Below are 16,537 nucleotides of genomic sequence, written 5' to 3' on the forward strand. Positions count from 1 at the left end.
TGACATGAGCGTTCAGAGCAGAGAATGCAATTATCTGCCCCCTGACCCCACATGCAGATGCCGCTGGGCTATCCCCCCACGTGTGGTTTACATAACATATCCCGGTGTTTCCATGACTTTCAAAGCAACAAGGATGCTAAGAGGCTTGCAGAAACCCCCAGTGTGCAGCATTTGGGTTTGAAGAGAGGCAGAGGCATCTTGGAAGACCCCAACACCCACCTCCTGCCCGCCAGGGAGTGGAGAACACCCACCGTGCTCCAGGGAAAACCTGTACAAACCCCCCTCTTGATTCCAGCAGACGACTGGAACTGGAAGGCACAGCCATTCAGAACAATGAATGTGTATTCAACACTCCACCAATAGTTTGGCAGCTTTTGAGGCAAGAAAAGGCAATTTTAGAAATAGCCCCTGCCATCTCTCCCTCCATCCCAGGGCTTACGACAGGCACTGGAGGTTTTCTGCTTGCTGGGCATGAGTGCACGAAAAAAAAAACAACCCAAACTGAACGGAATAGAGGGTAGCATTTCAAGTGCGCTAAATAGAGCTGTAAGCAGGGACTAGTCAAGGGAGGGATGAATGCCTCATAATTGCATAATTGCACAGGGCTTTACAGTTTGGGGCAAAGCTTTCATATACATCCTGCCAGCAATTTTCACAACAGTCTTCTGAGATATTATTACCCAGAATTAACAAATTAGAAAAAATGAGAGGCATCTGAGGAAAGGAGAGGGGAAGGGAGTGGGGGTTTATGATGGCCAGAGAGACAACCGTCACCATCTTCTCCCTTCCTCTGTCTCCCTGGTACACGTCCACGCTGCACTCGGATCCGCCTTCCTGCCTCCATCCTGGACACTGTCACACCCATCCTGGGTCTCCTCTGAGGCACCAATGCTCGCTTCTGTGGCTTTGTTGATCGTGTACATGAGATGTAATTAACACACCTCAAGCTCAACCTTCCCCAAATCCCCACTGCACAGACACCCCAAATCCCCACTAGACAGACACTTCAGGCCCCCCCAGTAGCCTGAGAGAGAAACCCCAAATTATCTTCCGCATCCCACACCCAACCAGGTCAGTCTTCTTTGTGTTTTCCCCACATCTCGCTCGGCAGACAGCTCAGATCTAACTTAACGGGGCGTGAGGGTCCCATGGCTGCTGTCCAGCCAGGTTGCTGTCAGAGGTGGCTTATGAGGGCCTGCATTCAGGATTTTAAAGTTCTAGAGGCAGGAAATCCAAAATGGGCCTGGGTGGGGGTAAAATCATGAAGTTAGCAGAGCTGGCGGCTTCAGGAGGATCTGGGTGGGGATGGGGGAACCCTCTGTAGCTCTCAGAGCCTGTTCCGTACCTTACTCACGGCATCAGCCAACATCTTCAGAGTCAGGAGTGACATTGGCTCTGCGTCCATCCTCACACCTCCTGCTCTGGTTCAGACACTCCTGCCTCCCACTCATAAGGGCTCACATAATTCAGAGTCATTCGTCATTTCAAAATCCTTAATTTAATCACACCTGCAAAGTCCTGTTAGCCATGTAAGGTGATAGGTTCACAGGTGCCCGGGAGTGTGATGAGGACATTTTGAGGGGACATTATTCTGTCTACCACATGGGATGAGGACGTGGACATCTTTGGGGACATTATTCTGTCTACGACATGGGATTAGTATGTGGATATCTTTGGGGACATTCTTCTGTCTACCACAAGGGATTAGGACGTGGACATCTTTGGGGACATTATTCCATCTCCCACATGGGATGAGGACGTGGACATCTTTGGGGACATTATTCTGTCTCCCACATGGGATTAGGACGTGGACATCTTTTGGGACATGATTCTGTCTACCACATGGGATTAGGATGTGGACATCTTTGGGGACATTATTCTGTCTCCCACATGGGATTAGGATGTGGACATCTTTGGGGACATTCTTCTGTCTGCCACATGGGATTAGGACATGGACATCTTTGGGGACGTTTTCTGGGGTTCTGAAGACAGAAAGACACCAGTAGGACCTTTCTCTGATTCCCTAAGTAGACGTAAGCATCTGTTCTGGTCTCCAACTCCCGAGCTCAAGCAATTCACCTGCCTCGACCTTGCAAACTGCTGAGATTACAAGTATGAGCCACCACGCCCAGCTGATTTTTCTAGGTTTTCATTTTGTTTTGCAAAGTCTCTATCTTTTTTATGGCTGAATAGTATTCCACAACATACATATACCAAGCTTGTCAACCCATGGTTTGAAAGGTACTTGGGTTTGATTCCACATCTTGGCAACTGTGAATTCAGCCACAATAAACCTTCTAGTACAAATGTCCTTTTTTCTTCTGTACAGGTGCCTAATCATTAGATTATGGCAGCAATCGGAAGATCTACTATTAGGTCTTTGAAGATATTCCATACTTCTTTCTAAAAGGGCTGTATTAGTTTGCAGTCCCACCAACAGTGCAAACGTGTTCCCTTCTCCCCACAAAGAGTTCTCTGTAAAGAAGAGGATTTCAGCACCGTCCTGAATTAAGCGAAGGAATGGAGGGTGCAGCTGCTGTGGGGAAGGGCATTCTGGGGAGAGGGAACAGCCAGCGCAAAGACTCGTGCGAGGAGAGACTTACCAATTTGGTTAACAGGTTGGAACACCCAGGTGAATTTACAGTGGAGCAGCAGGGACTGTTCCCTTAAACAGATTTACTGTAGTGAACAATACCTAGAACTTAAAAGAAAGTGAACTGAGGGTATTTAGGTCCTTAAAGTGTGACGACTGCAGCATTTCCCAACGCCACTGGGGATTCTCTAGGACGTCCTGGGAAGCTTACGATGTAGAATCAACTGCTAAGATCTCCAGACCTGCATTTGTAAATTGATGAATTCAACCTGTCACCCTCTGGGCACATTGATCCAAGATGCAATTATCCCAACGATCCGTGTTCATTAGTCCACGTGGCTGATTGAGATTCACGCGTAGGAGAAGCAGGGAGGATGAGCTGTCTATTTTATCAGGACTCGGGTGCAGTCGACAAGCTTAATTTGCTCATTTTACTTGCAGCCCTGATTCTGTGATTTCCAAGAGGACATGTTTGATGTGAGCCTAACACAGGGGATTGCACACACCTGGCATTTATGATGGCCCTTTTCTACGACATGCATTGATCTTGAGACAACTGAGGTGGGGTGGGAGGGAGATGACATTCCAGCGGGGAGGACCTGCAGGCTTGCAGGTACGTACTTAATACATGATCACTGGATTTGATCCAGGATGCCGCAGAGGCCTGAATAGCATGAAAAGTCCTCCAAAAAACTTAACCTCCATGCATCCAGAGGGCAATACAGCATTAACGTGTACAATGGTCTTTATGTGTTTGCAAATAAAAAGAACCGAACCCTTCATTTTTGCAAATGCATGAGCATCACAGTTTCTTTTTTTCCAGGTACTGACTTTTTGCACAGGGATCTGAATTTGGAATCAATCAGATGGAGACAGAGGATAAAGGTTTTCCTAGCAATTTAAAACAAACAGGTGGCATCCATAGCTCAGTGGGTAGGGCGCCATCCACATACACCAAGGTATGCAGATTTGAACCCAGCCCGGGCCAGCTAAACAACAATGACAACTACAACAACAACAACAACAACAACAACAACAACAAAATAGCTGGGCATGTGGCAGGTGTCTGTAATCCCAGCTATTTAGGAGGCTGAGGCATGAGAATCGTGTAAGCCCAGGAGTTTGAGTTTGCTGTGAGCTGTGATGCCACAGCACTCTACCCAGGGTGACAGCTTGAGACTCTGTCTCAAAAAACAAACAGGCAAACAAACACTCCCTTGAGTGTTGAAGATGAAAGGGATAAAAGGGGACTTTGGAAAGGCCTTTGAGGGACATCTAGGCAGACACACAATCACCATGACAAGGCTGGCACCCCAGGCTACCACTCTCTTACAAGCCTTTTAGAAAAATCTGACATTATTTTTCCTTCATTCCCATGCCAATGAAAATTCTCCTATTGTATAATTTTAAAGTTGGCACAGTAGTGTGGAGAAAAGGCACCAGGAGTCAAACAATGTCCAGTGGGTACGTTTAATCCAAATTTGCTGACGACGTTCAAAGGATGAAAAAGGGATTCGTGCGGCTGAAGTTGTACCTTGAGTGTTGGAGATGAAAGGTGTATGAAAGGTGAAATAAACGGTGAATGGTCCCTTTGGGTGCTGAGTCATTCGTAGAGATTCGCGGGGGAGCATGGATTTAATCTGAGCAAGTGCTGGTATTTCACTCTGAGGGCACTTAATGTTTGATAAAAAAATGTTTTGAAATTCCTTTGGCTTGAGGAATTGGGAGAATCAAAGTAGAGTTGATAAGGAAGCAAACTGAGGAATGAGGGAGCTAATTAATCCCTACAAAGGAGTTGGGTGCGGGGAAGTTGGCGGAGCCCACGATGGCATTGGACTCTCTGATGAAATCCAGGAAAAGACCCACAGTGAGAAAAGAAAATTCATTTGTAACCACCCTCATGAATTCTAACACTTGGTGGAACAGGCCATAATCTCAGGGGAACACCTGTCAAAACTGACTCGGGAAGAGGTAGAGAACCTCGACAAAGCAATAAACCTTAAAAACAATTTGGAAGTTGACTCAGAATTATTCTTCCAAAGTGGGAAAAAAAATCCTCAGAGCCACAGGGTTCATGAAAGCAAACAGTTCCACTTTTTTTCAAAAGCAGAGATTTTTCATGATAGACTATTTTTGCAAAATAGTGAGGGTAATAGAAAGGAAGGTTTCTCAATGCTTTTTTTTTTTCTTTTCCCCCATAAGCAAATGATCAAACCTTTACCTCCTTGACAAAGATAATACAGAAGGGAAATCCACAGGTGATGGGTAAAGGGCATTACACCAGCCTTAAGGAAATGGCTGGGCAGTGGAATTTAACACACCAGGGCAGCAGATATGTACACCATGGAACACTATTCAGCTATTAAAAAAAATGGAGACTTTACATCCTTCGTATTAACCTGGATGGAAGTGGAAGATATCATTCTTAGTAAAGCATCACAAGAATGGAGAAGCATGAATCCTATGTACTCCATTTTGATAGGAGGACAATTAATGACAATTAAGGTCATGGAGGGGAAGGAAGAGCAGAGAGAGGGAAGGAGGGAGAGGGGTGGGGCCTTGGTGTGTGCCACACCTTCTGGGGGCAAGACATGATTGCAAGAGGGACTTTGCCTAACAAATGCAATCAGTGTAACCTGGCTTATTGTACCCTCCATGAATCCCCAACAATAAAAAGAAAAAAAAAAAAAAAAGAAATCATTCAGAAAATGTGGGACATTCAGATCTTGGGGTTTAGAAACTGATATCCCAAAATGTGGCCTCTTGACATGAGAGAACAGAACAAGATGGTAGCTCTGACTTTCCCTCCTGTCTCCTGTCCTCTCTCTTTCTCCCAAACACAGGATGAAGCTGTTCCCTTATCTGTATACAATTTGTACCCGCCACAGAAAAAAACCAATGACCTTTGGTCCCTTCCCTGAGTTTTCATTCAGCAAACTCAGGTCACAGGAAGAAAGATGAAAGTTTATGAAGCATCCCAGAGAGGCTCCCGTAGCACAGTGGTTACGGAACCGGCCACGTACACCGAGGCTGGCGGGTTTGAACCCAGCCCGGGCCAGCTAAACAACAATGACAACTGCAACAAAAAATAGCCGGGCCTTGTGGCGGGCACCTGTAGTCCCTGCTGCTTGGGAGGCTGAGGCAAGAGAATCACTTAAGCCCCAGAGTTGGAGGTTGCTGTGAGCTGTGACGCCAGAGCACTCTACAGAGGGTGACATAGGGAGACTCTGTCTCAAACATAAATAAATAAATAAAAATTAAAAAAAAAAAAACCATACAATCCCAGATAGACTTTGTCACAAACCACTGTCTGTTCCCTGGGCACTCCAGACCTTGTCCTAGGAAACAGCAGGATATTCTTCAAGCCCACTGGATTCCCCTAAAAATCATTTGCTGCCCCCTTTGAAACCAAACATACTTCCCATCCCCATCTCCATTACGAAGAAGACTAGGTAAACCTCCCTCCCGTACTAGGATACTGGTGGTTCTCCGCCACGTACGTGTTCTAATAATACACTTGCGTGTTATTCTTCTTATTAATCTACATCTTGCAAGTTGATTTATCAGCAACCCTTCACAAGGCAAACAGGAGATTTTTTTTTTTTTTTCTCTTGGCCCCGCTAATAGCATCACACAAGGGTCTGGAGCTCTCAGAAGATTAGTTTGTGGCCCCTCAGCAAAGCCACAGAACCACAGGCGAAGTTTAGAGAGAGCCAGGACACGGGAATGGGAACGCACAGTTAGACCACAGAGGTGCTGAGCCAAACACCGGGAGGAGCCTGCAGGTGCAGCCGCGTGGATGGCAGCAGCTGGGAAAACACAAACCAAAAGGCGGGAACTTACCTTGAAGAGCAGCCAGGCGAACAGCTTCTGCACCAGACGTGTGCCCCAGAAGACGTGTCTGTAGAGGTCCGTGTCAACCACCCCGGGGTCCACCACGTTGGCCGTGACGTGACTTCCCTCGGCGGACAGAAGCCTCTGGAGGTGGTATGAGAAGACGACTAGGGCCAGCTTGCTCTGCGCGTAGGCCCCGTGAGGTGAGTAGTTCTCTCTGTAGATAAAACAGCCCAGGGTGAAAGGGTGCTGGACCCGCTGACCCAACTCTCTGCCCCACCCAGCACCTGTGCCCGGAGCCATGTCTAGCTGCACTGTCTACCTGCACTCCCCCACCAGTGGGCTGTTCTGCAGTCTGTTCTCCAGCTTCCTGATGCATCGGGACTTTTCCAGTTCATCTTTTGATGGGAAACTGCCCACTTCACTTAACGGGGGCCTTGGGTTCCGTGACTCTGGCTTTGGAATCTGTCCAAGCTTTTCTTACGGCTGAGGAGTGACCACTCTGAATTGCCGGGGCTTGGAAACAACCTAAATGCCCATCAACCCAGGAGCAGAAAAATAAACTGTGGTCTCTGTACACCATGGAGTACTATTGAGCCATTAAAAAGATGGAGGTTTTACAGCTTTTGTATCAATCTGGATGGAGTTGCAACACATTCTGTTTAGTAAAACATCACAAGAATGGAGAAACAAGTATCCAATGGACTCAATTCCAAGATGAAATCAATATATAAACAGCTACATGCCCAAGATAGTGGGCACTAAAATCAATACATAAACAACTACAGGAGAGAAAAACACAAGTACAGTCTATGAGGGGTAAGGGGAGGAGGAGGGTGATTGGCAGAGTCTCAGCTGATGTGCACAAGGCGAGGGTGTTCAGCACAGCGCCCTCCGGGTGAAGGGCTCAACTACAACTTGAACTTTATCTTAGGAGTGAAAATTACCCTCAACTTTTGTACTCTCCTAGCAATCTGAAATAAAAAAAATAAAATCCCCCGGGGCGGTGCCTGTGGCTCAAAGGAGTAGGGTGCCACCCCGTATACCAGAGTTGGCGGGTTCAAACCCAGCCCCAGCCAAAAACTGCAAAAATAATAATAATCATAATCATAATCATAAAATAAAATCCCCCAAAGGCATAAACAACTCAAACATGGAAAAACAAAATAAGGTTCATCTGCACAATGAAATATTATTTAGCCCCGAAAAGGAACAAGGAAGAAACACATACTACAAAGTGGGTGAATCTTAAAGATGTGTCCAGCAAAAAAAGAAACACATAGAAAGACAGACCGTGTAGGATTGCATTTATATAAAATCTCCAGAACAGGCAAATCCAGAGACACGGCACCCCAAAGGGAAGATGCCAGCAGCAGCCTCAGAGGCAGAAGTTTCCCAGTGCCATCCTCCTGACCTCCTGTCTCTGACCCTTTCTCCCCCAAGTTGATGCATAGAAACTAGAAACCTTCTGCCCCAAGGCGGGTCACACAAACCAGAGCCTCCTTTTCCTTGGACTGTAGGTCATGAGGCCCCCATTCCAGAGGGTCCCTCCCCAAGCCCAGGAGGGAGGACGCTGCTCAGAGGGGCCGAGAGGAATCCAGACAGACAGGCCTTGCTGGGTTCCCCACTTGGTGTCTTAACAACAGACCATGGACTTTTGGTTGAATCCTATTTCTACACAGCTTCTCACGGTTTGTCAAACCTGAGCATAAAGATGAACAGTTTGGTTTGCGACTTGCCTGAGTGAGAGTGAGGCCCCGATTCCTAAAAAAATGGAAAAATGCAGGCTCAGCGTCTGTTGCACAGTGGTTATGGCGCCAGCCACATACCCCGAGGGTGGTGGGTTCGAACTCAGCCTGGGCCAACTAAACAACTGCAACAAAAAAATAGCAGGGTGTTGGGTGGCACCTGTGGCTCAGTGAGTAGGGAACCAGCCTCATATACAAAGGGTGACGGGTTTGAACCCAGCCCCAGCCAAACTGCAACAAAAAGATAGCTGGGCATTGTGGCGGGGCACCTGTAGTCCCAGCTACTTGGGAGGCTGAGGCAAGAGAATCGCCAAAGCCCAAGAGCTGGAGGTTGCTGTGAGCTGTGACGTCACGGCACTCTACCGAGGGCAACAGAGTAAGACTCTGTCTCTAAAAAAAAATAGCCAGGTGTGGCAGGTGCCTATAGTCCCAGCTACTTGGGAGGCTGAGGCAAGAGACTCATTTAATCTCAAGAGTGGATGTTGCTGTGAGCTGTGATGCCACAGTGCTCTACTGAGGGCGACATAATGAGACTCTGTCTCAAAATAAAAAAAAAAAAAAAAGCAAAGGAAAAACCCAGCCGGGTGCCGTGGTGAGCGCCTATAATCCAGCAGCTTCCAGAGGCTGCGGCATCAGGACGCCCACAGCCCGAGTCTGAGGTTGCAGTGAGCTAGGACACCATTGCACTCTGCTCAGGGCGTAGGGTGGGACTCTGTCTCAGCAACAACCACAAAAATGAACAGTTTGCTGTATCTCTGGGTCTTCATGCTGAAGCCTCCCAAGGACACATGGTTAAATAAATTTCTGTGTGTTTTTTCTTATTAATTTGCTGCTTCTCAGTAATTTTCATCCAACCTTCCGGAGCTAAGAGAACGTTCCTCCTGGCTCCTGCAGGATGAAACTTCAATTTCTCGGTAACAGTCATTCTCTTTGCTGTGGCTGACTGGTGTGAGGCCAGAGGATCAAGGTGTGCTGATAAAATTTTTAAAGATCATGAATTAAATTACTGGGAGGAGGGAAGGAGAGAGGGAGGGAGGAAGGAAAGAAGGAAGGAAGGAAGGAAGGGAGGGAGGAAATGGGAGAAAAGAAAGGAAAAGGCTAGAAAAGGGCCTATCCTCCCACTGTAGGGTGCAGAAATCTACAGACACTCACTTAGCCTATGTTCCGAGAGTTGTTCAAATCTCCTATACCTGCATGGATTTTTCTTCCTCCTTTGAATTTTCAGCACGGAATCGCTTGCTTTGATATCAAGATGACCAGCCACTCGCAGCCGACTGTCTCCTGCAGCTTCAGGCTACTTTATTGGGGGTGCACGTACTGAAAACTGGGGATCTCTTTGTGGCAAATTGTACCTTTCATCGTTAGATCGCAATGCCGTGCATCCTCGCTGCAATTTTGTTCCCTAACTGTATCTGATATTAATGCAACCTCCCCCCACACACACATGCAGATGTGCCAAACAGGCTGTTTTACCCTTATTTCTCCAAACTCAGGAATGTCTCTCATAATATCAAAAAGTGCATGGATGTAATTCACCCCCATTAACAGTTTAACGCTTTCCAGTGAAGATCTATTTCCAGGTATCTGGATTTGACAGCTGCCTGCTCATCTGTGCATTTTTAATGGAACGTCCCCTTTCCCATCGTGTTTGTTAGATGAGGCTGAAATCTTCAAAGATATCCATGCAGCCAATCTGGCAGAATTCCCAAGTCATCAAGAATTTTCCTCCCATTGACTGTAAGATCAGTACTGTGCTGGCCAAGTGTTAAATTCTTTGCACGTTGGCAAGAGCAGTCTGGAGGACGTCTCCGTGTGTTGGGAAGAGGGGATAAAAATTGATTCCACAACTCCAGCAGACCACGTCTCTTTCTAGTGGACTCAGAAAGCCGGCCTTTGTAGGTTTCCTCCTGTAAAATACCTTTGACCTATTGTTTTCGTATTTCTGTTGTAGAAACACTTTTTAGAGAGCTATTACTTGTGGTGTTATACAATATCCCTCGAAGGCATACAAACACAATACGCTCCTTTCAGAATTTAATGCTAGGGGTAGTTTATTGCCCATAGAATTAGCCTCATTTTTCTCTCTAATAAGACAAGAAGTATTTCAGCAATGATATTCCCATTGGACTTGGCTGCAAAGATGCCCAGAAGTGGTTGATTTAATTTCCAATTTTCATAATGATATTTCAAGGTGACTGAATGTCCTCCTTCAAGAGAAGAGAGAGAATGTGTGTGTTTTAACCACATTGTGTATATATCTTAATGTAAGCCACCTCAGATATTTTCTTTTTTGTTTTTTCTTTTTCTTTTTTTTTTTGAAACAGAGTCTCATTATGTCACCCTCGGTACAGTGCCGTGGTGTCACAGCTCACGGCAACCTCCAACTCTTGGGCTTAAGCGATTCTCTTGCCTCAGCCTCCCAAGTAGGTGGGACTACAGGTGCCCACCGCAACGCCCAGCTATTTTTTGTTGCAGTTGTCATTGTTGTTTTTAGCTGGCCGAGGTTGGGTTCGAACCCGCCAGCCTCAGTTATGTGGCTGGCGCTGTAACCACTGCTACAGGAGCCGAGACAGCATCTCAGATATTTTCAATATCAGCACGTTATTTATGTTACATAAACAAAGATAAGATCGTGAAACAAAAAAGTTTAACGCATTCAAAGACTAAAAGGAAAAAATCATACAGTCATCACGTTTCCTCTGAGAAAGCCATCAGTGAAACTTCAAGATCTCTTACGGACACATGTTCTTACTAAGTAAATATAGAAAATTGAAGCAGATGAATAAAACCTTTACCCAATTATTTAGGGAAGAGAAATAAGGATGTTTACCCAAAGGAAGCGCATAACGGAAAAGAAATGATCAAAGCAAAAGAGAAATAGTACTTACACTCAGGAAACTGGACACATCTAACTAATAGCATGCTTAGAAGCAGAGCCTGATTTGGGTTCCTAAAACTTCTCCCCTACCCTATACAATTCTTACTGTATACTGCATTTTTTTAGGTGAGAAAATAGTTTTAATTGCAGAAGAGCATGGTAGAAATTGGCAGGTGCCCCTGCAGAGAAACGCCAAGTATCTTCATGGGCAACTTGACAGAATGTATCCACATCTTGGAAACTGTCTTGCAAAATAAAAATAAAATCCTAAGTCCAGCACCGACTGAATAGCCCCCCATGTTGGCCAAAGGGACCCCAGAAGAGCCTTAAAAGCGAGGCACAAGCCAGGAGGTGATGGGAGGCCACAGGGACACCCACTCCATCTTGGAGTTTAGCCCCAGCGACTGATGTGAAAACACAAGTCATCGAGGCTGACAGAACAGATTCATGTGTGGCAAGAGGAGGCTGTGCCAGGCCAGGATCAAGTCAGGCTTCCCATCCATAAAATCCACTATAACAGGTGTTTTCTATGGTGGAATGGTTATGACATAACAGAGTCAAACAAACAAAAGAAAAAAACCTTATTTAATTTTTAGACAAAGCTTAATTCTCAGAACCACTTGCGAAGTACAGAACCAACCTGTGGATTGTAAGTGCCCCACTTGAGAGGTCCCACCTTCTATGGTGAACCCCTGTAAATCTTACAGGTATTGATTTATGATTTTATCTGCAAATCCTGTCTCCCTGAAACATATAAAACCAAACTGTCATCCGACTCTGCACTTTTTTTTTTTTGAGACAGAGTCTCATTATGTCACCCTCAGTAGAGTGCCATGTCGTCACAGCTCATAGCAACTTCAAACTCTTGGGCTTAAGTGATTCTCTTGACCCAGCCTACCAGGTAGCAGGGACTACAGGCGCCCGCCACAATGCCTGGCTATTTTTTGACTCTAGTTGTCATTGTTGTTTGACAGGCCCAGGTTGGATTTGAACCCGCCAGCTCCGGTGTATGTGGCTGGTGCCCTAGCCACTGAGCTACAGGCACTGAGCCTGACCATGTACTTTTTCAGAACCTCTTGAGACCATGTCTCTACAACTCACGGACACTCATACATAGTTCAGCATAAACGTCTTTAAAATATTTCACCAAGTCTGGCTTTTCCATTAATAATCTTTTTTTTTTCTTTTTTTTGAGACAGAGTCTCACTTTATCACCCTTGGTAGAGTGCTGTGGCATCACAGCTCACAGCAACCTCCAACTTCTAGGCTTAGGTGATTCTCTTGCCGCAGCCTCCTGAGTAGCTGGGACTACAGGCGCCCACCACAACACCCGTCTATGTTTTGTTGCAGTTTGGCCGGGGCTGAGTTCAAACCCACCACCCTCGGTATACGGAGCTGGCGCCCTACTCACTGAGCACAGGTGCCACCCTTCCATTAGTTATCTTTTAACTTAGTTACACCAGTGTTTGAAATTTACCTTCCAAAAAACAATTAACATTTATTTTTTTAATACTTTCTGCCCAAAGGGAGCCACTGAGACTATCTAATAAATGAGAAGTGCTATAAAATTATTTTTTTTTAATTGTTGGGGATTCATTGAGGGTACAAAGAATCAAATTACGTTGATTGCACTTGTTAGGTAAAGTCCATCGTGTAATTGTGTCCTGCCCCCAACATAAAATTATTTCTGAAATTCACATGTGATTTATAAATCTGTCAAAGTTAGATTTATTGAACAATGGGTTGAACCCGGACCAAGTTCCCCCTATAAATGATGCCTACAGAATTTATGGTTTACCAAGTCTCCTTTCTTTGTAATATTTAAGGGCCAAGAGCAACCTCAAGCTATTTTCTTTTATTTGTATTCATTCATTTCTTTATTTATGTTAAGACAATGTCTCACTCTACTGCCCTGGGTAGAGTGCTGTGGTGTAATAGCTCACAGCAACCTCAAACTCTTGGGCTCAAGGGATCCTTCTGCCTCAGCCTCCCGAGTAGCTGGGAGGTTTGTGTTTTTAGTAGAGATGGGATCTCATTCTTGCTCAGGCTGTTCTTGAACTCCTGAGCTCAGGCGATGCTCCTGCCTCAGCCTCCCGAGTAGCTGGGACTACAGGCACCTGCCACCACACCTGGCTAGTTTTGTCTATTTTTAGGAGAGATGGGATCTCATTCTTGCTCAGGCTGGTTTTGAACTCCTGAGCTCAGGTGATCCTCCAGCCTCAACCTCCAGGAGCGCTGGGATTACACGCGTGAGCCCCTTGCCTGGCCAACATTGTTACTTTAACAAGCAGAAAATGAACACAGAAGTGCAAATTCCTCAAGAGTAAATTGAGGGCTTAGATAATTACGGTTCTCTATGATAGTGTGCAGGAAAGAGCACTCAAATTCTTTACAGGGATAAACAATCAGTACATTTCTCTACAGAAAGAACAAACAAAACAGTCTAAGATTCAAGTAATTTCAGGAAAGAGTCCCTGGTGGATTAAGGGATAAAGAAATATCCACAGCAGAGGCGGAACACAATGAAAGCACACAGACAAGGAGACAGGGCTTCCCGTTACGGCTCGGGAATGAAACCCCAAGGACCGTCAAAAGCACTTGGCATTGAAGACAGCGCTGTGGCTGTCTCAGTGGTGACACAAAAAAGGTACAAAGCAGAGGACATCCCTGCACAAACACGGAGCAAAAGAAATTCACTAACGTCTACGTGGCCTGCTTCTCAAAACACAATTTTTTTGTTTCAGACAGAGTCTCACTATGTCACCCTCGGTAGGGTGCCGTAGTGTCACAGCTCACAGTAACCTCCAACTCTTGGGCTTAAGGGATTCTCAGCCTCCCAAGTACCTGGGACTACAGGCACCCGCCACAACACGTGGCTATTTTTTGTTGCAGTTGTCGTTGTTTAGGTGGCCTGGCCTTGGTGTATGTGGTTGACACCGTAACCACTGTGCTATGGGCGCCGAGCCAAAACGCAATTTTTAATTTTTTTTTTTAAATAAAAGGCAAGAAAAAGCAGAAACAAACATGATGAATGTGTATTTAAAATATGTTTTTACTGCAGCTCATTTCACAGTTGCCAAGACACGGAAGCGACCCAAGTGCCCACCAACCCAGGAATGGATCAACAAGCTGTGGTCTCCGTACACCATGGAATACTATTCAGCCATAGGAAAAGATGAAGACTTTGTATATTTTGTGTTAACCTGGATGGAGTTGAAACACATTCTTCTTAGTAAAGTACCTCAAGACTGGGAAACAAAGAAAGTATCCAATGTACTCAATATTAATATGAAACCAAGGTATCAACAATTGCACAACCACATGAGTGAGAAAACACAATTATATTCCAGTGAAGAGGAGGAAGAAGGAAGGAGAAGGGAGGGGGAGGAGGGAGCTGGATTGCCGGGGTATCACCTAATGTGCACACGTCAGGGTGTTCAGCACAGCCCCACATGACGGACTCAGCTACGACGTGAACTTTACCTTAGAAACACGAACAATGTAACTGAATCATTTGTACCTTCACATTAATCCGAATAAAAAATAAATGCATAGGGCAACGCCTATGGCTCAAAGGAGTAGGGTGCTGGCCCCATATACCGGAGGTGGTGGGTTCAAACCAGCCCCCCCCCAAAAAAAAAAAACCCTGCTAAAAACAAAACAAAAAATAAATAAATACATAAAATATGTTTTTAATGACTCATAACTTACTGATAAAGCTATGGGAAAAAATAACTTGAAGTTCATAGCAAATAGAAGCAAGGAGAAAGCGTAGTGGAAAATAAAAGGTGAATAACTATGTTGTGAAGAAAAAATACACATGTCTGTGTACTGAATCCAAGCAGCAAGAATTCTCCAAAGGGTTCCAGAGTAAATCCAGCATATCCAGCAGGGATACTTTGCTTTTCTACTTTTTTGAGACACACTCTTACTCTGTCTCCCTGGGTAGAGTACCGTGGCATCACAGCTCACAGCAACCTCAAAATCCTGGGCTCAAGCGATCCTCCTGCCTCAGCCTCCCACGTAGCCAAGACTACAGTGCCCATCAGAAAGCCTGGCTACTTTTCCTGTTTTTACTAGAGACAGGTCTTGCACTTGCTCAGGCTGGTCTTGAACTCCTGAACTACAAGCAATCCACCTGCCTCAGCCTCCCAGAGTGCTTAGATCATAGGCGTGAGATACCACGCCTGACGGAGGGACACCGCATTTCAAAATGAGAGTGGCTTTGGTTTCTGGTAGGTCAGAAGACAGTGGTTTTTATGATACATGCATTTCATAAAAGTCTACAGTGTTTTCTGGACCCAGGGAATCACATGCCAGGTCAGGAATCGTCCTTACAGCTTACAGAGACACATTGCTAAGATGACAGCAGGAAGTGTGAACTTCCCACCATTAGGCACTGCGCAGCCTTGGTCAGTGAGGGTCCCCATTCTCAGCAGAATGCCAGACCATGGCTAAGTCATTCATTTCTGTGGAGCAAATGAGGTTTTCCAGAAAAGAAAAAAGTTGCTATTGCATATAATTTATATAAATTTATTAATATATTATGCATAGTTTGTTGTTAATGCATATTAATTTCATCTATATCACATTATATATATGTGTGTGTGTGTATGTAAAGTTTACATTTTAATTGGGTCATGTAAGAGAAAATTTTGTTTTACCTCTATCCTCTTAGGTTCAGTACCTGGGGCCTGCAAATTAAATGGATAAAATATAGCATGAAACTTTCACAAGGAAAAACATGGCTGAAAGAGACAGTCAAATGATTGAGGAGTATATATTATTTTAGGTTAAACAAAAGGAAAGGGGTTTGGGGCTTCTGAACGGGGAGACCCATCATGGGAATGGGAGGGGAGAAAATGTGTGTTGATATGTGTGTCTTTTTAGAGAAAAATTTCCTAAGTGAGGAGAGTGGCCCCTGTGTGTTCCTTTCTTCCTGGCCTGACAATTCTTTAGGACGTGAGGGTTCCTTTTACAAATGTAAATTTCCTTTACAGAAGGGGAAATTTATACTCTAGGAAGTTAGGGGGAAGTAGGAAGTTTTACCCACATCTGCTTATTCTCAACTGCATTCAGCTCAAAATAGTTCTTGCCCTCCTGCAAACAGAAAAACCACACTCCACTTGTATTATTTTAATAGTTTCTGAAAGAGTCTGTTTACTGAACTCCCTCAGAAATTGTGCATATTAACCACAGGATTTACAAAAAAAAAAAAAAAAACGATTTCTTGAATTATTTCATAGTATCATTTAATGAGCTTTCTTGTTGAATTAGAAACCAAACTGCTGAATGTGGACCTTGGAAAAGAGAATTTGAGTGTGCCATTTTCTGTTTATTATAGAAAGCATCATTGTCCTCTTACATATAACAGATGGTGGAGACTTGACTGATTCTGACAGGTCATTACCAGGAAAGAGCCCTTATTAAGTAATTACTTTGATGGATCTTAAGTCACCTATGCGTGTAATCACTCAGCTTAGC

At 44.9% G+C, this 16,537-nt stretch overlaps 1 protein-coding gene across 1 annotated transcript in view; it reads right to left on the bottom strand.

Annotated features, from left to right (window-relative positions):
• Window positions 1-16,537, bottom strand: part of DHRSX (dehydrogenase/reductase X-linked) — a 170,848-nt gene that overhangs the window by 25,860 nt on the left and 128,451 nt on the right. Inside the window, exon 6 of the mRNA XM_053579543.1 lies at window positions 6,437-6,644. Coding sequence (XP_053435518.1) covers window positions 6,437-6,644 — 208 coding nt within the window. The remainder of the gene's footprint in view (window positions 1-6,436; window positions 6,645-16,537) is intronic.

The sequence above is a fragment of the Nycticebus coucang genome, chromosome X (genome assembly GCF_027406575.1).
Source record: "Nycticebus coucang isolate mNycCou1 chromosome X, mNycCou1.pri, whole genome shotgun sequence".
Taxonomy (NCBI): domain Eukaryota; kingdom Metazoa; phylum Chordata; class Mammalia; order Primates; family Lorisidae; genus Nycticebus; species Nycticebus coucang.